This window comes from Corylus avellana, chromosome 1, assembly GCF_965113065.1.
Source record: "Corylus avellana chromosome 1, dhCorAvel1.hap1.2, whole genome shotgun sequence".
NCBI classification, from domain to species: domain Eukaryota; kingdom Viridiplantae; phylum Streptophyta; class Magnoliopsida; order Fagales; family Betulaceae; genus Corylus; species Corylus avellana.
In genome coordinates, this window is record NC_142490.1 from 15,769,015 (window position 1) to 15,796,047 (window position 27,033).

At 37.1% G+C, this 27,033-nt stretch overlaps 2 protein-coding genes across 3 annotated transcripts; one reads left to right on the top strand and one right to left on the bottom strand.

Annotated features, from left to right (window-relative positions):
* Positions 1–493: 493 nt before the first annotated feature.
* LOC132171963 (cathepsin B-like protease 3) lies at positions 494–6,278 on the bottom strand. Its single transcript, XM_059583383.2, has 11 exons — positions 6,060–6,278; positions 4,377–4,430; positions 4,058–4,138; positions 3,772–3,928; positions 3,657–3,661; positions 3,492–3,566; positions 3,236–3,361; positions 2,843–3,061; positions 1,217–1,330; positions 1,089–1,124; positions 494–1,009 (listed from the first exon to the last, which is right to left on the bottom strand). The coding sequence occupies exons 1-11, from the start codon at positions 6,117–6,119 to the stop codon at positions 875–877; spliced, it is 1,062 nt and encodes a 353-aa protein (XP_059439366.1). The 5' UTR covers positions 6,120–6,278; the 3' UTR covers positions 494–874.
* A 6,097-nt stretch (positions 6,279–12,375) lies between these two features.
* LOC132170756 (thioredoxin domain-containing protein PLP3B) lies at positions 12,376–15,507 on the top strand. 2 transcript variants are annotated; one of them, XM_059581852.2, is made up of 10 exons: positions 12,376–12,613; positions 13,019–13,177; positions 13,262–13,351; positions 13,920–13,994; positions 14,080–14,127; positions 14,233–14,375; positions 14,513–14,585; positions 14,760–14,821; positions 15,040–15,137; positions 15,207–15,507. In XM_059581852.2, exons 3-10 carry the CDS (start codon positions 13,268–13,270, stop codon positions 15,314–15,316), a joined length of 693 nt encoding a protein of 230 aa, XP_059437835.1. In that variant the 5' UTR covers positions 12,376–12,613; positions 13,019–13,177; positions 13,262–13,267; the 3' UTR covers positions 15,317–15,507. The 2 variants fall into 2 exon arrangements, with proteins under 2 accessions (XP_059437835.1, XP_059437834.1); XM_059581851.2 differs by having other exon boundaries at positions 12,380–12,613; positions 13,019–13,351.
* The last annotated feature ends 11,526 nt before the right edge of the window (positions 15,508–27,033 follow it).

Sequence of the window (27,033 nt, forward strand, 5' to 3'; positions counted from 1 at the left end):
GCTCAATATCCTCAATAGAAAAGGATGGGATGAAATTCCATACAATACATGTCGAAGAGTAGCTATAAGTGTAGTTTTCAGAATAGTTTATAGAGAAATAGCTTCCCCCACCAAGGTAGGATTAGATGAGGATATGTGGTCAGACTCAACAGGTTGAAGCTTTGGTGGGTTTTCATTCCAGTTCAAAGCCTCAGTTTGTCTGATGATAGTACAATCTCAGAAGTTTGATGAGCCATGCAAGAAATAAACTGAAGAAAGGAGAATAAAAGAAGAAGAAACAGAAGAAAGATAGATAGAAGATAAAAGGGAGAAAGGGAAAACCGGAAAGAAAGAGAACTAGAGAACACAAGGTTCTGGAAAAGCTTTTGGCCATTTACACTGAAAACAAAAAACAAAAAACAAAAACAATATACTACCGGGGTAGTTTTTGCAGTTTAGCTATATATGGATTTTGCTAAAATCATGATTGCATCAATAGAACAGTATCTCTGTGTATCGATGACTCAATGACCCGGTCTCAATAAAATTATTTGCACAAATCAATTATAGACTTCACACCCAACCAGCATCTAATTGGTATCAGTTTGATCCTTTGATGACATAATTAATCCATGTTTTAACACTTTCATTTCCCAACAGTCATAAATTAAAGTTCTTATGGGGGAATAACAGGATTGGGATCCCCTATTGTTGAGCCTGAATTTCACAGAAATTTGGCAGCTTAAGAGAAGGGTTTGTGGAACCCACCTGCTCCAAACATGCTAAGATGTGGGACCTACTTGCCCAGGACAAACCAGCAACCACATCCTAAGTCATGGAATCCATCCGTCCGGGCAGCCTAATAACAGGGATCCCCATCCAGAGTAACCTACTGTCAAACTGAAACATCTGCAACACCATCCACAGTCGCAACTTCTCTTAAAAGATTTTTGGATGAAGGCAAACCAGCAACCACGTCCTCTTCAATACCACACTCGTTTGTCCCTCTTCTGATCATGAAATAACCATCCTGCCATCAAATTCAGTTAGTAATTGAAATTTTGTGAAGGCACACTTTTGAAATGGGTAACAATTTCATGAAAACGTACATCACCCCAGCTTCTATTCCACTGATTCGCAAGAAGCTGAAACAGAGAAAAGTAAAAATCAGCATATGATCTTCACAAATCTTGTTGCTACAAAATTTAAATGTTATAAGTAGAAAATAGCAAGATACCCAATAGTCCTCTCCGGAAGCAGTTGTCCCCCATCCTATTAGTTTAACGGCATGACCTCCCATCACATCACCTGCAACGTGTTTGTAAACTCCAGATTTGTAATGAGCAAAATCCTGTAAATGGTGAAAAAAACCCTAATAATGTTAAGATCCGTATATTCTCTAATAGATAGACGACAAAAAAAAGAAGTTATTTTCTAGCAACTGGTTGTAAAATGCAAAACACTGAAAGAACAAAGGTTGTGGCCAGATATACCTTTTACTGATTTTGTTGGAAGAATCATAATGATCAAATAAGTACATTATCTAACAGCAAAATAACAAGAAATGCCTCTTGCAACTGGTTGTAAAATTGCAAAACAATTGAAAGAACAAAGGTACTAACAAGATAATCCTTACTCATTTTCTTCGAGGCAGTGCAAATAAAGAATGAAATGCACAAGTGTGGAAAAAAAATTGAACTCTTTTTTATTTTTAGCTTCATCTTTTTGTTTAAAGGCAGACGGATCAGGTGCCCTGTTCTATAAAGCACTCCAACTTACAAGGTAGATTGACTGGGTCAGGAAGGAGTTACATTCTGGAACCAATCCGCCAGTGAAAAGAGAACTTGGGCTGGATAGGCAGGAGCAACAGGAACTAACTGCTAACTAGCCTTCTGAAGCTCTCTTGCTTGTTCCCAAAGAAAACACCAGTGTTGCCCCTTCTCCAACAGGTATGTTGCCTTATGCTTCCTGGAGTCAATACCCCTAGTAGAGCATAACAAAATATCCACTCAAACTATTTGAACAAGCTGCCCTTCATAATGCATAATAAATGGCTCTAGCTTTGCTTGCTTTCTTCATCAGCGCTAACCACAATGAATCACTCATCCTGCCTTTAAGATGGGGACAATCAAGATTCCTGTGGCTTTAACAACCAGCTGAACCCTACAGGCCCAGCATGTTACTAAAAGGCAGTTTGCATCACACAACTGACAGATGAGAGTAGAGCCCAACTAAATCAAACTGACATATAAGGGACCTTAAATATGTAATACTGGGCTTTTCCAATTTCTACTTTCAACAAGCCATACTTTAGGATGCCGGCCTAACAGCTTAAGTGGGCATATAAGGGTAATATGGAACACCTAATGAAGCCACAGTAAAGATCAGGTGATCTCTAAATGTACTTCCTCAAACTTGATGTCAGGCTGCATTGTGAGAAAGAGCTCTTACTTGAAGAGGTGTGGGTGATTGGAAGGTGGAGTCTGCTTGTGTATTCTCAGGGGAAGGAGTTCTGCCATGGTACATATGAGAGTGGCTTGGTCGTCCACATTTGTGCGCACCTCTTATGCACACTTCTCATTTGTATCATTAATTGTTAACTTTGATCAAAATCAACCATACGGATAAGAGGTGTGAAAATAACAATTTCCGTTTGCTTTGATTCAGTTCTAGTTATGTCTTGATACTGTCAGTTTTCTTTTGGTCTAATAGAATTCTCTGTTATACTTATCACGAAAAATAAAAATTCTCTTGTTATCACACTAAAAGAAAGAAAAGATGGAAGTAACAATGTTAAAAATCATGCCGACAGAAGTTGCAGCAAATTCAACTACAAAGTATGAAGCAAGAACTAATCTTTTACCTCATAAACGGTGAAGGAGACCTCAACTGGTCCATTCTTATAAACTTCTGTCATAATACTGTAGGGATCAGAGCTAATTCTATATGCACCAACACTATAGTGCTTTGAATCCCTCCATAGCTGGTTCTTATCTACACACTTCCTAACGCAGCTGGGAGTAGGATATGCAGGCTCACAGCCAGGGTGGGAACAGCCAATATTGTCAAAGTATGGGTCACACTGTGAGGCAGAAATTTTTTTCATTAGGCATACAACCACAAGGATCCAAAGCCAGTGGAAAAAAGAAACTTGGTCAGGCAAAATTCCACATGAAAAAAACTTAAACGCGTGCGCACAGAGAGAGTGATAGAGCCTACAGAATCATGGTAAGAAACAGAGGCAAAAACTTGTTACCTCTTCAGTGACAACACCGTGGTGGACAAAGTATCGCCAAGCATTAATTGGATACCCCCCATCACAACCACTTCCACACATAAACCCACAGCATGCTAATAGATCATTGACAGATAGAGATATATTCTGCAGTAAACACATATAGAAATTTACACCCCCAAAAAAGTAAACCATATTGAAATATCAAAACAAGGTATTATATATATATATATAAAGGACAAGAAGTCAAGCTGTTTCCAATAAGAGTTTCGATCACCATGCCAAAATGGATGCAAAAACGATCAGTTAGTGATTCAACAGCACCAAACGCCCAACAAGAACCACAGTGACCCTGAAACATAAAAACCCAACAGTTTTGAAAAATTTCAGAATTTATTTATACAAGGAGATATAATTGTGCAAGAAGTAAAAACAGAATTACCTGATCTTTAATAGTGAAATTTGGTCCAGCATTTTACATATTACAAAAGGAAACCATCAGGATTTCTGAAAGAATCTGTTGATGACAAAATACAAGAACCAACAAAGTAACTAACCTAGAATTCTTCCAATTGTATTACATTGTGGCCAAGCAATTCTCGCATCAAAACTACTTGGCAATTTAAAGGATTCTGGATGAGTTATAAGAGGGGTATTCCACAAATCCTTTTGAGGAGTTGGTTTGACTCCAAGAAGGTGCTTAAATTGCCCAACCTGTGCATAAGAAGAGTCATTGGCAAGTCATATACAAAAAATAAATTTGCATGTGTCATCATATATAAGAAAGTGGAAAACAATCTTAAAAATTAATCACAAAAACATTCCTGACAGTTGAAGGCTTACAGTATAATTGGAGAATTGAGGATTCATGGCAGCTTCCCATCCAGCCTTAGGGTCCTCGTTTATCTGTTTAACTATTGACTCCTGCGATGGCCATATGAGAGCCAAAACATTGTGAATTCCACCCAAAGCAAATAGAGTGGTACTTATTTACAAATAACTTGGTAAGTAGGCAGTTAGTTTATTTTGATAAGCTCCCAGACAAACATCTGAACATCTGTTCCAAGGACATTGGCAGTTGAAATATTTCCATTAATTTGGTAATAAAATGTTTATTACTAACCACAGAGAGAGAGAGAGAGAGAGAGTGTAAGGAAAGTACCTGAAGAATACGGGAGTTAAGTTTGATACTGGGAACTGGTTTGACAGCAATGACCTGCAAATAACATGGCTACGATGTTCACGTAGTGATTTCAAAACTTCAAACATAAAGAAAAACCAAGTCATCTGAAAGCATAACCGTGATGAAAGACTTGGAAAAATACACGGCATGCTAGAATGTCCCATTCCAATATACGTGAGCTACTAAGAAGCCATCTCAGAGATACCAGAATACACAGGAGCAGAACTAGAATTTGAGATTTGGCGGGTAAAAATAAAATAAAAAATTGGAAGGTAAAAATTTGATTTTAAAGAATTATAGGAGTATTTTTTAAAAAATTTGGGGAAGACATGGTGGCTGGTGGAGGGGCCCTCAAGCCACCATGAATTTTCGCCCCTCAATACACCACTACCCAAGTAGGTGGGCCTTGCACCCAGGCAGCCAGGGACCTGCTCGAATACCCTGGACCTGTGTCCCCCTCTCATTTCTTATCCGAATTCTCTGGAATTTGGGCAGTAAATCTTAGGGAATTGGATCCACATGCCATACAGACAGGCGTTTTCGTGACTTAGCCTTCCCATAAAATCAAATCCCATTATTCCCCGTGGTTTTGTACCGTTACATAACTTATGATGTCCGTTTTAGCTTGCTCCTCTTTCTAGTTGAATTGTTGTTTGTGTAAGGTATTTTCGAATATGTATAGAAGAAAGCTACATAAAGAATTTCACCACTTCTTCTCCAAGTTGCAGATTATTATAATTCACAACAAATACCCATCAGAAAAGAACTTTCCAGAGAATAAATTGTTCAGTCAGAGGCCATGAACACGAACTTGGATCATTCTGTTCAAATGTACATCAAGCCTAGTTTGAAGCTCATATGATAATAAAATTAACAATACAGAAAAAACGATCACAAAAGTAAAATTAGTGTCATATGAAGAAATTTCTATAAGCATACGAGTCGGGGGGTCACAGAAAACACAAGTTCTTCGCACCCCGGCCCCTTCTTAAAAAAAAAAAAATTAATTATAAAAAAAAAAATAATAATAATAATAATAAAAAAAAAAAAAAAGAGTTCAAACGGCTGGAAAAGTTCAATCAGCCGGTGACCATTCCTCTTAAAGCAGAGTTCTTAATCACCCTTCTCCTTCCCTTGGCCAAAAAATTACCTAATAAAAGAAAAGGAAAGAAACGAAATAAACTTGACCAACGATGCAGAGTGAACCTCCCTCTGCAGAAAATCATGAGATCCTCCGCATAACACAAGAGGGTGATTCTAGAGGATTCTCCCTTATCAGGCTTCGAACAGTCTAAGAGAAGGGTTACAGGATTCAAATGCTCTAGGTCCCGTAGTCTTGGAGCAGGTGAATCCTTCTGTTATAGAGTCCAAAATTCTATAAAATTCGGCCAGCCTAATAAACAGAATGGTTACCATCCTAGGAATTAGACCCATTTACTAAGAGCATATGAGTCCCACAATTTCTTTAAGCTTCGGACACCCTAATAACAGAATTCTCACGCATAACAGAGAATCCACGTTCTCATTCAATTTACTCGAAATCGGTCCGCTGGACAAGTTCTATGAAACAAAATAATTGGTCTAAATAAGAAACGAGATATGGGATCAAAAAATAAGAGAAAGACGGAGCAAAGTAAGAGAAAAGGAGTCGAGCATACGTACCAGGGGATGGAAGCCGGAAATGGCCACCAAGACTAAGAACGAGAACGCCAAATACGACATCGTTGTGGCAACTGCCCAGTATTCCGTCGATCGAGGTTGAAGAATGAAACGATAAGATGAGCTTGCGGTCGCAGGGTGCCAACTGACTAAATCGGTTGCTTCTCCAAATTTTGTTAAGACTTGAAGAAAACGACAGAATCACAGAATGACCAATAATTGTTGGTCAAGCATTCCAAGCAGCTTGATCAAATTTTACGCTTTTGGTTTTTTTAATAAGCACCCGTTAGAACTTCACTACTTTAACAATTTACTTTCATTATTTTATTTAAATATTATTTTTTAAATATTTATTTATTTTTTAAATATTTTTATATTTTTGAATGTTTATATTTTTTTAATAGTCTATTTTAAGAACTTTTGTCTTATTTTAAGAATATTTGTCTTATTTCTCCCTCTCTCTCTATTTGTTCATCTTCTTTCTCTATTGTCAACCCATTTTGCAAATTAGCAAACTCATTATGCATAATACCAAAGGTTTAACAAGTATTAACATATAGGGAGTTTCATTATTTCATTTAAATATTATTTTTTAAATATTTATTTATTTTTTAAATATTTTTATATTTTTGAATGTTTATATTTTTTTAATAGTCTATTTTAAGAACTTTTGTCTTATTTTAAGAATATTTGTCTTATTTCTCTCTCTCTCTCTATTTGTTCATCTTCTTTCTCTATTGTCAACCCATTTTGCAAATTAGCAAACTCATTATGCATAATACCAAAGGTTTAACAAGTATTAACATATAGGGAGTTTCATTATTTCATTTAAATATTATTTTTTAAATATTTATTTATTTTTTAAATATTTTTATATTTTTGAATGTTTATATTTTTTTAATAGTCTATTTTAAGAGCTTTTGTCTTATTTTAAGAATATTTGTCTTATTTCTCTCTCTCTCTCTCTCTATTTGTTCATCTTCTTTCTCTATTGTCAACCCATTTTGCAAATTAGCAAACTCATTATGCATAATACCAAAGGTTTAACAAGTATTAACATATAGGGAGTTCCCCCTCACACTTTTTGACGGAAGAAAAAAACTTAATAATATTTGTTTAATCAATATTATTTGTTCGACCAGCTCTTCAGCTGGCTCACCCTTTAGGCCATCTTCTTTCCTACTACCCACAATACCGATTGTTAGGGGTGCAAACCCTAAGGATCTTCTCAGGGAAATGTTGTAGCATTTCTATTAGTATTTTGTTGGCTTAATTCGGTTCCAAAATACATAGACTACTGTCCACAGACTCAAACACTGGTATAGAATGCTTAGAATCCAATCTCCACTGTTACAATGAGGATTCACATGTCATGAACATCCCTACAAAGTTTCAGCTCAATCGGACCACAAACGCCCATCGATCGGAGCTGTTGATCAAGGATGGACTGCATTTCCAGAATGCAAGTTTCACCTACTGCATGCCATGTCCGGACAGGCCTTCCCATGTTCGGACAGTAGTTTCAAAAACTCAGTTTCTGCTCTGCAAGGCCCTGTCCAGACAGCCCATTAACCTGTCCGGACACCCCGTAAGTTTTACACCCCAAAACGTGATTTTAAGTATATCAGGTTTAAGGTTTTGTCGGGAGTATATATACATCTTTATAGAGAGATCACAAAATTCTACCTCAGGTTTCATGAGAGGCTGTGCTTTTAGAGAAAATCTGTGTGAGCCTGATTATTCCTCTTAGAGGATTATTGTTAGTTTCATGGTGCTTGATTGAGAAGGGTCTGGTAAAGGAGAATCACGTTGAAGAAGATTGTGAGCAAGGAGACGAGTTGTAGGCTTGTCGATCTTACAAAGCCAAGGTCTTGCAAAGGGTTGTAAGTGTTCCTAGTGACTGTAATCGCTGGATAATCTTTTGATAGTGATTTCCTGGGTTCTGCTGCCTCAGATAGGTTTTACTTTTAGACCATTTTCTAAAAAGTTTCCTCTTCGTCACCAAAATATTTGTGTCTGATTGCTTTATTGCTTTACATATTTTTGGTGCTTGGATTGTTTGCATATTGATTAATATCTGTTAATTCCACATAAATTGAGGTTTTTTAGTCGTTAAGCATTTTTCAATTTCCTTGCTGCCACCTGTTCTCCTGCTATCTCCCCGACTCCTTCATCTTTTGGGAACTTCATCTTCAAGCGGTAAGTTGAAGTTGCAGCTTTCAACCTATTCAAGGCTGGCCGACCGATGATTGCGTTGCAGGCAGATGATCGGTCAACCACCAAGAAATCTACCATAACTATTGCTTGTTTGGGGGTTGTTCTTACCGTAACAGGAAGAGAAATCAATCACATAGTTTGGAATTGCTCTCCTGCAAATCCAACCAGTGGTGAACAAAAGGGCTTGATACTGTCCTGATTGATACCCAACTGCTTGAAAACTGACCAATATAAGATATCGGTCAAGCTTCCGTTATCTACCAGAATTCAGTGGATAGCATGATTAGCCACTGTCATCATCACTACTAACACATCATCATGGGGCATCGAAACCCCCGCCGTGTCTTCTTGTGAGAACATTAGAATCATAGGGTCCTTCTTTTGGACTTTTAAAGGCCTTTCAAGAAGGAGTACCTCTTCTATGTTTACTCTCCTCACGTGAGCCTTCTTTGCTGAGCTAGACTATCCTCCACTAGCTAATCCAGCCAAAATTGTGTGGATCTCTCCAATCACAACTTGGTTCTGAGGATTTTGGTGGTCATCCCGATCTCTTTTTGGCTTGTCACGCTTTCTTCTTCGATCACGCCCCCTTCCAGGGGCTTCATCATCCTACACTCGAGGCAAAGGTTGATCACTTTGAGGATGTTTGATTCGTTGTCTTTCTCCGGTCAAAAACTTCACCAACCTCCCATTCCTGATAAAGTTCTCGATCTCCATCCACAGAGATATACAATCCTCGGTCAAATGACCATGATCGTTGTGATAGTCACATAACTTTTGGTTACTGTGTCTCTGCGGAGGAGTCTTCATTTTGGATGGCCATTTGAAATTGGGATCCCTTCTGACCTCCATGAACACTTCGGGGACAATGGTGTTCAACGGAGTCCACCTCTAATCTGTTAGTTGGTTCTGCATGCGAAATGGCTCTACTTTCTTCTCCAAAGTTTTCGGGACCTTCTGCCCCTTTCTTCTTTTTTTTTTGCCAGAAGAGTTCTTAAGCACTACCTTGCTACCACTGGCTACGCCTTGATCACCTTCAGCTTTGGACTTCATCAGAGCCCCAATGGTTTCCGCCTGATTGATAAACTCCTCGGCTTTATTCATGAACTGCCGAAGGGTTACCAACGTTGATTTCCTAGCAAACTCGGCCATCAATGGCCCTTTTCGTTTTGATTTTGTTCATCAAAGCTAAAAGCATTGTCTGTTCATTCAGGTTCTCTACTAACAACTTCTCCCGGTTGAACCTCAGCATGTAGTCCTTCAAAGACTCATTCTTTCCCTGCACAAGGGATAACATGTATGCAAGGTTTTTCTTCCTCTTACGGATAGCAAGAAATTGGCTTAAGAACTAGCGTCCGAGAGAATCAAAACTATCAATAGAATTATGAGCCATCCTCCCAAACCACTCCTTGGCAATCCCCTTCAACGTCAAAGGGAAGGCTCGGCATGCAATCTCATCAGGGGTATCTGGAGAATAGGATGCACTCGGAAGCTCTCCATATGGTCAGCAGGATCTCCACACCCATCGTATTTGTCCACTCTGGGGACTTTGAATTTATTAGGGAGAAGATACCTCATTACTCGATCTGTGAAGGGCATATTAGTGTTCTGCATAAGATCTTCAGCTACCGAGTGATCCTCTCCATTTTGCATCAAAATAGCCATCTTGGCATATTTTTCTTTCAAGTCCTGGACCTCCTTATCGACCTCCTTATCCCTGCTGATTTCTTCGAGCTTGCCATGATGAGATCGGTCATGGTGAGACCGATTGTGATGGGATCGGCTGTGGCAAAATTTCTCACTACGAGATTGCTCAAGATGAAATTTCTCCTGAAAAGATTTCTCAGAGTAAGAGTTCCTTCCAAGTTGCACAATCGTATCATAACTGCCATGAATGGAACTCTCATTATTGTTGTGTCCCTTTGGTTGCTTTTCTCTGCGTATTGCTTCATGCCTGTCCTCCTGCTCCCGGTCAACCCTAGTAGGGAGACAAGAAGTAATGTCTTCATTCTGCTTTTTCATAACATCCAGAGACTCGGTCATTCGCTTCATGAGATCTTCTAATGAAGTGATTCGAGCATATGGATCGTGGGATGTTCCCGAAGTATCAATTTGAACAATTGGATCAGGATGTGTATGGGTAGTCACCATATCGGATTTGTAAATAGTAAGAACTGATGAAAATCGAAGTTCCCACAAACAACGCCAAACTGTTGATGACAGTTTTCCGAGGAGTGATGTGGCACAATTCATGTGGAGGGTTGTGATGTTCGAGGATTCGCCTGACTACAAAATAACAAAGAATAGGATAAGAGCTGCCAGTGGTGTGCCGACGGGGGATAGCTCAGACGCCTAAGTCAGTAATCTTGTAAGAGAGTGTGTAAGCTCAATAAGAGTTCAAGCAAGAGAGAATTGATTATTCACTAAATGAGGTGGAGCTTCTCTTTTATAGGCGTTTGGCAACAGGTGCCTCGCTGGCATAGTAGGCCCTGCACTTCCCGAGGATTCACGTATGCCATGTTGATGGGGTGGATCGTGGATGGAGGGCACGTATGTGAATGACGTGGGTTCTCGAGTATTCCTCGGGAACACGTGTCTTGTTTAGGTATTGGGTTATTGTCTGAAAGACTAATACACCCTCGGTGGACTGATTTATTAGTCGGTTGGGCCAACTAATTCTCGGTCTGGGTCTGGTTCTTAGTGGGCTTACGCCTTGGACCAAGTTTGGAGGACTGTTGGGCCTTATTTGGCCGATCCATGACCCAACATGAACAACTTAAGTCACTGTATAAAAGCATTGATGAGGCAGAAGCTCCAAACATATTGCATTATGAGATTATAGATACAAGGGTTCAATTAGAAGAGATGAGGCAATAGCTTAATTATGAAAAGAAAATAAGTAACAATCTTCAATTACAACTGCCAAAAGACACAAGACTTAAACTCTGAGTTAATTTATGTTGAAATATTTTCAAAATATATATATATATATATATATATATATATATATATATATATATATATATATTATTTTGTGTCGTGGGAATATTTTAAATGAAAGGCTTTAAAGAGCATTGAATGGAGATTGTCCCACATTAGAAAGTGTTTGTTGGCATTTATAAGGCCCAACTTAAGTTATTAAATGAGATATGCTAGGGTACACCCTAGTGCATGTTATAGTACGGTGCCAGACGCACACGCGCGTGGGCTATAGGGCGCTAGTGGCGCACTTGGCAAGAAGCATCAGAGCTTTGAGCAATATGATCATGACCATTCATTTTTTGATGGTCAAGATCGTTCGATCTAGAAGTTTGATCTAAACCATAGGATGCTTCTTAAGTAGATCCAATGGTTGGATCTACTAAACTGTTGATCTAACGATTGAGATTAAATAATTAATATACTTATTGAATCTAACGATCAGATTTAACTGCCAGTTGGATTAGCGGTTTACAGCAGTTTAATTTTGAAATTCAAAACAACAGTTTATTTTCGAAATTTGAAATTATCTGATATGTTTTTAGAGATAATTGACTAATACAATTCTCTTTATATCCTTATCTGATTTTTGAAATTTGAACATATTGTTTTTTATTTTTTATTTTTTTGTATTAAAATAGAAAATTTGACGGTATTTTTGTGTTTTAATTTCGTTTGTACAGAACGCGTTAAAACAATATAAGTTTCTGAGCTCCATTATAACCTTTTTGCATATCAATTTTAGTGGGGACAAATATTTTCTTAACAGGAGCATTTTCGTTTTTTGTATTACCCCATTTTATAACAATTTATGCAGTGAGACCTCGAAGAAATGGTGGAGAGATTAAAAATAGGGAAATATCTGATATTTCCACTTCCAAAATGAATGGGGATAAGAACCCAGAAACACGGGAAGAACTGTGTAATTGTAAAGAACATAATAATTCAGAAGAAGTAGACTTGTTGAAGGACAATATCAGAGACTTGAATGGTGAAATAGACTTCTACAAGAAACACAAGGAAGAGTGGATATGCATATGAAACAGTTCACCTTGGAGGCTTGGACTATGAGCTTTTGAAGCGGGAAAACCATGATATCTCAAAGCCAAGTACACCAACAGATGACACAAAATGACACAAAATATTTGTCATTACCCAAAACGGCGCCGTTTTTAGCTACTCAAAACGTAGCAGTTTTGGAAGCCCTCTACCATTTCCCCTAACCCTATACACGCCCCTCTCTGTCACTCCATCTCCTCCTCTCTCTGTCACTCTCCTCTCATCTCCGCCTCTCACTCTCACTCGCAATCGCACAGCCCATCGAAGGTCGCACTCGGTCGTCTACTCCCAACGAGAACGAGGTATTCTTCGTCTGTGACTCTGTTTTTTTGTTTTTAAAAAACAAATCAATTTTGTTGCTGATTATTCGACTTTATATGTCATGTAAAAGTCGATTAATCACCCCTCCTTGTTTGGTTCCCGAGAAAATGACGGAAAAAGACGATCAATAACCGAAATTTTGAGTTTTTTCTTTTCTTTTCGGTTGTTTGGGATTCTGGGCCTTGGTTTTTAATCTCTCTTTTGCTGTTATTTGTTGTTATATAGTTTGGGTCAAATGCGTATGTTCAGTTGAGTCCTATACGATTTAGTTTGGTTTAATCGAAGTGAAGGTTTCCGATTTCTGGTTGGTTGCTGAGAAATTATAGAATAAAGAGAAGAAGTTGATTCGATCCTTGGTTTCTCATCTGAAGGTTTTACATTTTCAGGGACCTGATCGAAATAAATCCTGTAATTCAATACAAAATTGTGGCCCAGCCCAAACTGAAATTACCGACCGTCACCGTAACCGACTTGCTGGTGACCGTACGAATTACGGTCGGTGAATTTACCGACTTCACCTACCGTGGCGGAGCGAAACACGGAAGGTGCAAATTTCTAACCTTATTATCCGACTCTCACCCCTGGTTTACTCTTATCCGGATTTGGATAAGCTTTAAAATCTTTCACAGAGAGAAATGGATCCGAACACAGTGAAATCGACTCTGTCGAACTTAGCATTTGGGAATGTGATGGCAGCGGCTGCTCGTGATTATCAGAAGGTCTTTCTCTTAATTACTTCTTAGTTATTTCTTGATTGTGTTTTTTTTTATCCTGAACAATACAAGGGAAAAGGGAGGGAAACTGATTGTGTGTTTAGTTGTCCTGTGATCTGTTAATTGAATTTTGGTACCTTGTGTGTCAGTGATGGGTTTTTGGAATTTTTGCAAGGGTTTATACATCAGCTAATTGCAAGTGCTTTGAGTTGCTTTTGTTCTTGATATTATGAGCCCAAGGAAAAAAAAAAAAAACTAAAAGAATCCAAATGTTACTTCTTCTTTCACATGATTAGCCCCTTGCAGAAGTATGGTTGTTTTTCCTCTTCATTGGCTTTTGCTTTTCATGGTTTTATAACTCTTTTGGTTGAAGCAAGCTGAGGAGTAGTTGATTTAGGTGATATTAAATGATGAGTTTGCTTGGTAATAGGAGAATACTTTTCTCATTAGGTAGAAAGACTGAGTGGGTATGTTGTTTAAGCAACTATATTTGAAGTTGTTATGTTTGATTATATCACTTTGCAACCCACATCGCCAATTGTTTTATTTCTCACGTGCTTATATGATGTTACAGGAATTGCTTTCTCAAGATAAGGCACAGGCGTCAAGTTCTATTAACCAGGAAGTCGACCTCGATGAGTTGATGGATGTAAGTTTGATAGTGCTTCTTGCATCCAGCATATTAATGCAAATGTTTCTACTTATAAAGGTGTTCTTGCGCTGGGTGACATTAGGATCCTGAACTGGAAAAGTTGCATGCCGATAGGATTGCGGCTCTCAAGGTTAGGCTTTTGATGTTTTTCCTGGATGCATGATGGTATATATATTTGGAGTAAGCATTCTGTAATTAGTAAGTATTTATGATAGGGGTTTCTGTTTTTTAATAGAAAGAAGCTGAAAAGCGAGAAGCATTAGTGAAGCAAAGGCATGGAGAATACCGGGAGATTACTGAGGGAGATTTCTTGGGCGAAGTTACTAGTAGTGAAAAAGTTATATGTCAATTCTATCATCAGGAGTTCTATCGTTGCAAGTAAAGCATTTAATCTTATCCTCCTCTCTCTATCTCTCTGTCTCTTCAAGTAGACACCCATGTGCACACACCTAATATCTGAATTGCAAAGTTTTCGGTTTCATGGAAAATGGTTCATGTCAAATGGATCTCTTTAGGATAATGGATAAGCATTTGAAGTCCCTTGCACCAAGACATCTTGATGCAAAGTTCATCAAACTGGATGCAGAGGTTGGTATGCATTGTTTTTTTCTGTTCATATGATTCAATAGAGAACTCATTAGTTATTTACTCAAGTTTATACGATTGCGACATTGGGTTTTGGGGATCTATTTATATGCAAAAGTTGACCCTTTAAAGAAATCAAGATGCAAAATAAGATACATGACTTGAATTGAAATGCAGAATGCACCCTTCTTCGTTGCCAAACTAGGAGTCAAGACTTTGCCTTGTGTCATATTGTTCAGGTGAGGGCATTTCTGTTGTTTTTCATTTTAACTATTAAAGAGGCATATCAGTACTGTGCCATCTGGCTCTTCGATGATGAACAATTGGTGGAATTTGCCTGTCTCAACGATTAGCCAAAGTCTCACAGTGCTGATAGGCCTTAATTATTGTTTTGATGACGGTCAGATTTGTTTGAGTTGTTGCATTAAATTATCATTGTCACAATTTTTTCTTTCAGAAAAGGAATTGCAGTAGATAGGCTGGTTGGGTTTCAAGATCTGGGAGGAAAAGATGATTTCACTACAAAGGCGCTTGAGGTCCTACTAATAAAGAAAGGTAACTCTTTTGTCCCGCGTGTTTTGCGTTGCTTAACTCGTGACAACTCCCTCAACTATCATTATACAGGTATTATAAGTGAGAAGAAAGAAGTTGCAGATGATGAAGATGATAAATATGATGAAAATAGGTACAGGACAGTGAGATCCTCTTCCATTCCTGATTCTGATTCCGAGTGAAGATGGAACAATTGGAGGTTGCTTGATTCTCATTTTAGGCAGGCCATTTGGGTGAGATGCTTTTAAATGCATGCTTTTGTTTGTTATGGTCACTGCTAAATTAATGCGAATTTATCCCTACACATTCCTTTTGCACAAGTGATTACTAGACAGGAACCCGAGGCATTTACATGGATTGTTGAGTGTCAACATATTGCCGGATTCGAAACTTAATACTTCGTTACCCATCTACTCAATAGCAGATTTGGCTTTGGTGTTGGTAAAATAACTGCAGGATATTTTTTTGTTGTTTTTTTGAGCGGTCAAGATTTAATCTCTCCTTTTCATGAAAAACTTGAAATTAAATATGGGATCTTGAAAAAACTAAAAGAAATCTTACCTATTTTTTAACAGAATCTTGGACAAATCTGAGACAGCACATTTTTTTTTTTAAAAAAATTGAATAGAAGAAAAGAGGCTACATGGAAGGATTTTTACCGCTCTTGATCCGAATGGAAGAGAGAATATGAGATCTTATAGAATTGCTTTCAAAAATAAGGTTGGAAGCGGCCTAGCTAAAGTATGTTTACGGGAATTAGCAATCTAGTTCAAAGCAAACCAAATTTGAAAGAAAGAGCACATTTGTTTGATGAAATATTGGTTGTTTGAAAGTCCTCCCATACTGAAACAAGTTCAAAGTTTATTGAAAGTCCTCCCATGATAACCGTGAAATTTACCTTGACGCTGCTTTGACTGCTTTGGCGACCTTTTGGGTATCGAGCTACCGTAGTAGGTCCTCTGCTAAAAATTCAAAGAAAAAAGAAATCGCAATATGTGTTTTTAGTTCCTTCTTTTTGAACTTTTTTTATTTCATAAGAAATTGGCTTTCAAAATAAGAGAAAAATACCGCACAGGTGTTTATCAGGGGTCCAAATTGCTAAATATGGAATCCATATAGAGAAACTCTTGATAAATTTTATTCAATGAAAAAAGATTATTAAAAACTACTACCTGTATAGGTATAGACTAAGAGTTTGTTTGGGATTGTATTTGAGAAACATGGCTTTTTAGTAAAAAAAAAAAATTAAAAAAAGAACTTTTGGGCAAAAGTTTCGTTTTTAAGTTTTTATCAAAAGTTTTTTTTTTTTTTTTTTTTTTTTTTTGGGCCATTTTTAGGTTTTTTGGACCCATAAAAGCGCTTTTAAATTTTTTATCAAATGAGCACTTTTTTTTTTAAACGGATTTTTTTAGTGTTAAAAGCACTTTTAGACTTTTCAAACGCAATCCTAAGCAGGCAAGAACGTGATTGAGACTGCGTTTGAGAAATAGAGCTTTTAAGTAAAAAAGAAGAAGGTTTTTTTGGTAAAAACTTTATTTTTAAACTTTCTTAGAACCTGTTTGGGTGTGCGTTTGAGATGTGTAAAAGTGCGTTTAACATTTAAAAAGTTCGTTTGGTAAAAAAATTAAAAATGCTTTTAAGGGTCTAAAAAGCTAAAAAATTGTCAATACGTACTTTTAGCAAAAGCTTAAAAATAAAAATTTTACTAAAAAAAACATTTTTTTTACACTTAAAAGCTATATTTTTAAAACGCGAACATGCTCAATGCCTTAACAGTTAACACAACACTCGGATGCATTATCCAAAGTTCCGAAACTGGCAAAAACAAGCATCAACGTCTATCTATATAAAAATGCAGTTCGGGTTTTCAATACACCTGTTCAAAAAACACCAAATCAAGTAAAATTTTGCAAGGTCTAGGTCATTCCCAAGGTCCAGGTCATTTTGCATGCCATTTTATCAATTTTTATACCACTTTTGCCCTCACTTTGAATTGTTAAACCAAGCTGACCCATTTCACTATACTCACCACATATAAAGGCACGGTTAAATAAGAGGGAAAAAAAAAAAAAAAAAAAAAACATAAACATCAAAAAGTCTTCTTCTGCGCCCTCCTTCAACAAATCGCAGGCCTCACATTCTTCAAAACTGTGGTGTTTTTTAACAAATGCTTTGATCTGAAGAAGGAAGATCACATTAGAATCCGACCTAATTAACCAAAATATAAAATCCTATCCAAAGTTGTCAAGGAGCATGTTTTCTTTTAGTTTGGCCAAAATTTTAAATGAAAATTCGTTTTTACAAACAACCTGATCCAATCTTGCATTGTTCTGAGAATTGAAATTCCTTAGAATTTGTAATTAATCAACTATTATATGTTGAAGACATGTAGCACCACTGTTTAGATTTAGATTTTCTAAAACAATAGTCATTAATTTAGTGGGTCTTTCAGCTTGTATAGATTTGGTTGCTGTAGAATCCTCTTGATCTCACATTATCTTGATAAGCGTCCCTCTTCTTCTTGGAATTTCTAGCGAGACTCAAAAGATAAGCATTGAAATATTAAAGCACAAGGAAGGGAGGTATAGAACAGAGGCTATAAGAGTAATCTCTTGGTACAATATATCATGATGAATACAAAGGATTATGAAACTTTAATCATGAGTACTTAATCACACCTATCCATAATTAACACCTATTTCCTTTTAATTTTCCTGAAATTTCACCTACGACATCTAATTATGATCATGGTTAATTTCTTAGTACCATCCATTCAAACTTGTCCCCATTCGTGTCACCTAGAAGAATCTCTTTAGTCAAATTAAAGTTGTTTAATTTGGATAATGGTGTACCCAAGATCAATCCCTCCGGAAGTGGGCCCTCAGGCCCGAGGTAAAGCCAGTGAGGCTCATTTGGCGGACGACACTGCAAGCGACCTACGTCCAATTGGGCCCCCAGAGAGCCCACCAACTCGATACGTGCAAATTGACTTGCTTCCTTAACACAAAAGGCATGTAGAGCCTCACATAGCCGCCTGACAACCTCACTTCAATCACTTCTCAAATTCTCGGCAGAATATCATACAACACCTCATGAGTTATGCCTTACCTCCCTACAATAGTAGCAAGTGGCATTTTATTTGACATCGTGACCTTGCCATAACCGTATCACAATGGAAGGCAAAACACGACATGAGATGTCATTTGTAAGAATTAGTGACCAAACACCACGCCTAGTCAAAGCGCTGCCCAATAGCATAGGGACACTTGGCAAGGCACATGACGTCAAGAAAAAGAGTTATTGAATGTATGAAACTTTTCTATTCATTATATCCCAATACATAAATCTTTTAAGTTTACCATTTTTCTTGTAATGCTCCAACAATTAATTAATCAAAATAATTAACTAAGAGTGTTATTCATATTGCATTTATACCAATGAACTTGTAATTAGCTGGATTCACTACACAGATTACTAACTATCCAAGTAAACTATAGCAAAAAGTGAAAAAGAATTATATGAGACAAACTAATAATATCTTCAAATGCGATTGATTATTATCAATACGAACTCAAAACTTCAAAATAAATAATACTATAAAATTAACAACTTCTATCTAATTATGCAAACCTGACAATAGAAGCTCTTTGCTTGGCACTATCATTCCAGCGAAAATGCTCAACCCTAAAGTCTAGCGAACCTACAAATCTGCGAAACACTAAGGTGTCACTACAAGAAATCTGATCATTAGGGGCGACTTCTTTTGGACGCTAAAAGTCCAAAAATGGACGTTGTTGATCAACAGCGTCGACGCTGATGAGTTGGACGCTAATGGTCCGATGCTGATGATCAACTGTTGATCATTAGTGTCGCCTTGGAAGTGGATGCTAATGATGACCTTTTACCGTCCACTATGTTGACGCTAAAACTCTTGTATGTTGGCCACTATATCGAGCTAGAACGGAAGCTGAGTGGACGCTAGTGCTCCACTATCAGTGTCCAATTTGAGTGGACGCTGATAGTGCAACCATCAACATCCACTTTCGTTTGGACGCTGATGGTTGCACTATCAGTATCCACTAAAATGGACACTAATGTGTCTGACAAGCTAAAAAAAATAAGGCAACGTAAGCGTCCAAACGAAAGTGGACGCTGATGGTTGCACCATCAACGTCCACTTTAGTTTGGACGCTGATGGTTGCACCATCAACGTCTACTTTAGTTTGTACGCTGATGGTTGCACCATCAGCGTCCACTTAATGTGCTTGGAAAGGTAGTACATGAGTAAGTCTATGACTTAGTAAGTAAATTATCACATACTTGGTCATGCAATGAACCTCAGGTAACAATTCACATTCCTCAAATTTTGGTAACCAAGAATGTTATGAGTTTTGCAAAATGATATGTGCTGCCTCCATTATTATGTCAATAGGGAATAAGTGATTTATTTTTAAAGTAGAGTAAGCATACTCCCACTAATAAGTCGCTTTATATTTTAATGTAGTAGATCATGCATAATAGGTAACTAAATCAAATACTCAATAGTCATAACTATCCTCCGTATGATCAATTTGATCCCTTAACTCTTTCTCGATAGGGTTGGTGTTGTTTTGAGTGACCTGTAGTACAACATCAGTGCCCCGAATATTGCTGGATACCGTCCATACTAGCAACCCAGCCGAGTTCGACTTCGGGTAGCCTACGCCGCTAATGACGTTCGTTTATAGTGACACCAATCAAACATGATTGTGCTAGTCACACTATAAACAATTAGATCCAAGGTCAAATATAAATATAAACATAAATTATGAGTGCACAAGCGAATGGTTATTAACTGCCTAATAACCGCTAATCGTAGAATCGCTTTTGGAGACAATTGACAAAAATTCCTAATTGCCTATGGCAGTACGATTAGTGATTTTAAGGGTATGTGGAGGCGTTAGTAATCGCCAACTACCTACCCATATATATAATTAAACGAATTTTTTAATAATGTTTAAAATATGCCCTAAATAATACAAAAACCATTTAAATAGGTCCTAAAAAGAGACCCAAGGTAGGTACAAAACACCAAAATATGCCCAAAAGGCCCATAACTATAAAGCAGTTATGCAGTGCGGTTTTAGATTTAAATAATTGCTAATCGGAGGTTACTTCAAAATCGTTAACCGCCTAAAACGGCGTTGTTGCGATTACTAAAATTTGATAATCGCCTTGTAAACATCTTGCTGAAATCAAAAGATCTTTCATCCTCCTTTGCTGAAAAGAAAAATTGTTCTTCCCATTGTACTTCTCGATTTCATATTTGGTGCTCATCATATTTACCGCAATTGTCAATTTGAATACTGAACCTTAGTTTTGATACCACTTGTTATGCAAAATACCACAATTACGATAAATAAGACAAGTCAATTGCACACAATAACGTCGCCAAGATGTAGCTCAATCGGCTAGGACCATGCCGCATAAAGCTGAGGTCACTAATTAGAATCCCCCTCCCCCCTCTTGTACGGACATGCCAAAAAAAAAAAAAAAAAAAAATTGCACACAATAACACCAAGATTTGTGTGGTTTTAAGTCACCACAACTTGATTTTGTCTTAATTACATTTAGACAAAGTTATTAGAATGCCTCAGCCTTATCTTCCAAATAACTAGTAATTATTGATCGATAATTAAGGATATTTGTTGAATTTTTGATTTTGCTTGTTGATGAATTAATAACTTTAGATATTTATCAATGAAGTTATTGTATCAAAATTAATGACCCCTCATGTGCTCCTTTGTTTGAATATTTGTACAAAAGTAAATAGAAAAATATGAAAATTAAAATTAAAATCAAAATATACCAACTACTGATCGATCCTACTCTTATTCAATTTTCACAAACCTTTTAGACTATTAGATTTTAGTTAGGGTTAATTGTAAGGTGTCCCTCCTAATTGGGAAACCCTAGTTTTGATTTGAACGGTCAAGCCATGTAGTTTCACAGGTTTTCCAATGTGGTCTAATTAAACTTGTGTCTGTCCGTTAAAGTAGAAAGAAAATGTGCTTTGCGTTTCATGACAAATTTAATGATGATTTAATGAGTTTGATAATATAAATATATTATCTAAATTACGAGCAAATTAAATCTCTTAGAGAGAAAATCATACAATTTTAGGATCAACAATTGGAGAATTTTTAATTTTCCCTCCAATATTGGAAGGGGATCAGATCCGTATCTAATATATATTAATTTGTTTGTTTATTTTAGGGTAAAGTCCACTTAACTTCGTCAAACTACCACCACAATGACAATCTACCCCCTAAACTATCAATTACGACAATTTACCCCTCAAACTACCAAAACAATGACAATGTACCCCCACAATGCTAGCAAAATGACGAAATTATCCTTATAGAATTTTCAATAAGACAAAAATACCCTTAAAATTTTGAAAAAAAAATTAAAAATTTAGTATTTTTGTTTTTATTTAGTAAGAGTAATTTTATCATTTTTTTTTTTTAAAAAAATTTGGGGTACATTGTCATTGTTTTGGTAGTTTGGGGAGTAAATTGTTGCAATTGATAGTTTGGGGGTAAATTGTCATTTGAGTGGTAGTTTGAAGGGGTTAAGTGGACTTTACCCTTTATTTTATGAGAGACAGAAAGAAACAAATTAGGGGAAACTTCACTAAGGACCCCCAAACTTCCACCGGTTTTGAAATACCCCCCCCTAAACTTTAAAATCTTTCAATTTAGTCCCCTGAACTTTCAATTGCTTTCAATTTGGATCATTCCGTCATATTTTAAACGTCACATGACGTTTATACCCTTGACTTTTGTATAAAATTCAAACTTCTAAAACGTTTTTTCATTTTAAAAAAAACAAAAATCATGGATATTTTGGTCTTTTTTTGAATTTTTAATGGCTAAAATTAACGAAATGGTCCAAATTGAGAGTAATTGAAAGTTCAGGGAACTAAATTGAGAAATTTTAAAGATCAGGGTGGGTATTTAAAAACGGATAGAAGTTTGGGGGTCCTTAGTGAAGTTTCCCCAAGAAATTAAGCTCTGACCACATATATAATTAAGTCAGACGTATTGCTCCAGCCATTGTCATATTGGTGACGGAATTAATATATATATATTAGGTTAATCTGAGCATGTAATTATTTTCAACATGTAATTATTAATCTGTGATTTAATTTTTTTTTTTTTAATATTTATCTATGTTCACATATATAGTTAAAATTCTTATGTATAAAACAAAATCAAACAAAATAATAAGCGTATTACATGAAATACAGTTTAAATTTAAGATTAAAAAAAAAAATGCATACAGTTATATTAATTCTAGATAAATCAAATATAATTTTTTAAAACAAATAATCGTCTATGTTTATAGTACTTGCTAGGAAAATGTAAGTGCTTTTCAACAATAGGAATGGAACACGACTTAAGGGATTTAAAAGCCTTCATAGAACTTCGCAACCACTAACCCAATTAGAAAATGAAGAAAAAAAATTGCAACCACTTTGTGATCACATTGCTCCTAACCACCGTGCACCCACAATGCAATCCAAGTCAATAATTTCCGTCCTTTTCAAAGGGATTTGAAAGCAAAGGATTTCAGAATTATTTTCTCATCCAAGTCTAATAATATATACTATATTTGCATCACCCCCAAAGGCTTAAGATGACAACTTTGATAGTATTATAATTCAAAGTGATGATCTTTATTGTACAAAAGTATGGTGTTTATATACACAACTTAACCTAGCCAGTACAAAATCTCTTGTATAATTAAAGTTGCATTATATTTTCTATATTCTGAAAATATGTTTCCTTGTTGTGCACGTCTTTGGAGGCCAATGAATCTTTCGTTCTTGAATTAATCTGATTGTGAGCTGTATGATTAAGAGAGGGTTCTTGAGATGCTATCAGAAGAGGTCTCAAGATTCTCTGAAACTTTCCCTCTTGGTTTTGTGTTTTAGCACTGTCGCTGGTTTTGACTGTCTATGCGTTTGCGCTCGAGCACACTGGACTTGCACTCGAGCCCTTGCGGGCCTGGTACACTTTAACACCCCCCCCACCCCCCCGCGGGAAGCTGATGGGTGGAGGAACCACTAGCAGCTTGGGCTTAAGAGCAAGGAACCGTGATGATGAAAGGCCTTTAGTGAACACATCCCCGACTTGATCGTGAGTAGAGATAAACTTGATAAGAATATCTCAATTGAGAACCTTTTCACGAACAAAGTGATAGTCTACCTCAATATGCTTGGTACGAGAATGAAATACTAGATTGGAAGCCAAAGTTAAGGCACTGAGATTATCACACCAGAGAACAGGAGGCACAGTGAGTGAGATTCAGATTTCTTTAAACAACATTCTAATCCAAAATAATTTGGTAGTGGTAAGGGATAGAGATCTATATTCAGCTTTAGTACTGGATTGAGAGACCACAGCTTGCTTCTTAGCACTCCAAGCAATTAGACAATCCCCTAGGAAGACAGCAAAACCAGTTGTGGTCCTACAGTCATCAGGGCACCCTGTCCAGTCAGAGTTACAAAAGGCATTCAATTGTAGGTGACTCTTGGTGTAATGGAGTTCATGGTTGGGGAAGCCATTGAGATATCTTAAGACTCTCTTTGCAGCAATCTAGTGGGCTGATGAAGGGGCATGCATATGTTGGCAGAGCTAGTTAACTAAGTATGCTATCTCTAGTCGAGTGAGATTGCAGTACTGTAGGGCACCTACAACCTGCATGTAGGTAGTGGGATCAGATAAGGGTTCACCATCATGTCTAGAAAGTTTGGAGCCAGATGTACATGCATATTTAGATGGTTTGGATTCTGCCATATGTGCCTTGCCAAGCAGCTCTAGGATGCACTTGGTTTGGCAGAGATGGATGCCAGAGGGTGTGTGAGTAACCTAGATGCCAAGGAAGAAGCTTAAAGGACCCAAGTCTTTGAAGGGAAATTCCTGCTGCAGTTGAGTAATGAGGATAGAGATCATTGAGGGATGAGTGCCAGTGATGAGGATATCATCAACATAGACCAACATGTACACTTGGATAGAACCATGAAGATAAATAAAAAGAGATGTATCAACTAAAGAGCCCTTGAAACCAAGATCTATCAGAAAGTTGGAGAGCCATGTGAACCAAGCTTGGGGAGCTTGCTTTAAACCATAAATATATAGCCTTGTGCAGTTTGCACACTTGGTCAGGCTGAGTAGTGCCGGTGAATCCAGGAGGTTGCTCCATGTAAACTTCTTATTCCAAAGAACCTAGCAAGAAAGCATTAGAGATATCAAGCTATCTAATGGGTTAATCAAAGTGAACATCTAGAGCAAGAATAACTCTGATTATGGAGGCCTTGATCACTAGACTAAAAGTTTCAGTATAGTCAATGCCACTTTGTTAGTCAAAACCCTTGGCTACAAGTCTTGCTTTAAACCTCTCCACAGTGCTATCAGCTTTCCTTTTGATTTTAAAAACCCATTTATTGCGAATGACATTATGATGAAGAGGCCTAAGACACAAGGTCCGAGTGCCATTGGAGATCAGTGCATCATATGCCAATTGCATGGTTGCTTTCCACCTTTGATCAGTGGCAACCTTATGATAGGATACTGGTTCAAACTCAAGGACAGTGGCTTGGCATAGTTGAAAGTCAAAGAAGGATTTAGTCTAAGGGAGCCTATTCTGGATCTAGTGATCATAGGGTGAGCTGGTTGTGCAGGGTCTGGGGCTGTAGAGGCAGTATATAGTGGGGAAGTAGTAGTTGAAGAGGATGATGTAGGTGTGGTTGATGTTGTACCTGGAGATGGGGTTTCAACTGAAGGGGATACAACAGGTGATAGGTACTCAGGAGGCTCAGTAGCTGCAATATGGTTAGAAACAGTAGGCAAATCATATGAAATTGGACAAGAAACAGGAATAAACAAAGGAGCATCACCTTGAGAGCATTTATCTTGAATGGAAGATGTGAAGTGTCTTGATCCTTGGCAGGGAAGAACTCCTCATCAAAGATGACATGTTTAGACAAATAGGATCGGTCACTATCTAAATATGACATTTGCTTTAGATCTGATTCACGCGGAAAATGATACTCAACTGAGGGATACTCAACTAATGAGTTATTCTGTCTAAGCGTGTTTTAGCTTCGTGTTTGAGCAATCAAAACTTATTCTGTATCTTCCTTTGATTTTATAAATGCCAGTTTATTACAAAAATAAAAAAAGTAGCATCTCAGTTTTATTATTTTTTCCAATAAGAAAATCAACATCACAAAATGGAAGCTATTACATTTTTTAATTAAGCTATTACATAATGTCTACAATCACAAATGCTATATATATATATAATGATCAATGTGGTATATGTCGTATGAAATAGAAGTAAAGCTAGAGCGATTTTCATCGTCAATTTTACATAATATATATATATATACGATCAATCATCTTGCCCATTCATTCTCAGCTCTTTTAATGTTTTTCAATGAAAACGCTTTAATTATTTAAAAAATGAAGCCTTAAAGAGCTCACGCTAGCCTAAGCCCTCAGCTACCCAAGCTTAAACAAACATTTTATGGCTCAACTCGAATATATAGTGTAATGCTCTGAAAATTAATTAACTCGTAATTAACTCCATGATTCGTTTCCCACCCTTATACCGTGAAGAACAAGACTCGGGGATCTCTTATCCTTGAAAATAGATGATACTAAGCAACAGAAACATCAAGATTCTATAAACATTAATGATTATAACCAGAGCATTTACCAAGGATCATTAAAGTAGTTGAAATCACACTATATAAGTCATCTTTACTAAGGATCCATGCTATACCTTAATATGCAAGCATGCATAAAAGCTTTTAAATCTACAACATAACCCAAAAGTATTAGTTACCTTAAGTATCCGCCTAATCTGGCAATAAGTCCTCAAGCGTCACCCGGATCAAGTCCTCCACAATAACCGGATGCTTTGCGGTATCCATCTTCTGCTAAACTATCTATAACAACATAGTTGTCCGTATGGAGAAAAATGGAAAGAATACAAGGGTAAGTCTGACAACTTAGTAAGTATAGATGCACATGATGTACTCGTCATTAAATTGTGAACCCAGCTGTTTATAAAGCACATGCAACATTATGAGATGACAGTTTATCATGTATGCAATATAGATATAATATATGATGTAATATGAGAATCATGTCATAGTTCAACAGTATGGTCTACATGAGATATTACCTTTTCTCAGCAGTGTTGACGCTGTCCCAAAGGACCTGTAATACAATGCCGGTACCCTGACCATTGTACGCTATTGTCCACCACTAGCAGCTCGACCAAGTTCGACGTTCAGTGGCCCACGTTATTAGTGATTTACGTCCTGTAATGACCAACCATTTGGCAATGGCTGCGCCGGTCACGAAAACCACTGGATTCAAGGCCCACACATACACACACTTGACCATAAAGTTAACCTGTATAGTAAGCCCATGACCATTATCCCGCACGTACCAGTATACCATGTCATACAATGCAATTAATCTTATCCGTATTTTACATGCATGGTTTTACAAGTCTCATCATTATCTTGTTAATCAACCTACATTTTCGCAAAAGATAGTTCACAATAGTTCCAAAATGTATTTCATGAGAGTTGCAAATATGCATGCTTGATATATAAAATAATCGTGTAATGCGGAAAAAGTAACAACAAGAATTCATGTCAGTTTGTACTCACTTGGGTCGTAAGGCTCCTCCATAAAATCCCCTTGAGGTTCCATAACCTCGAATACTGAAAAAAGACCTATCATTAATTCTAAACCCAAGTTAAAATGAACCTAGAACAGAAAACAGAGGTTATTAGATGACTGGCCAACGTGGCGTTCCCTAAAATGCTGCAAGT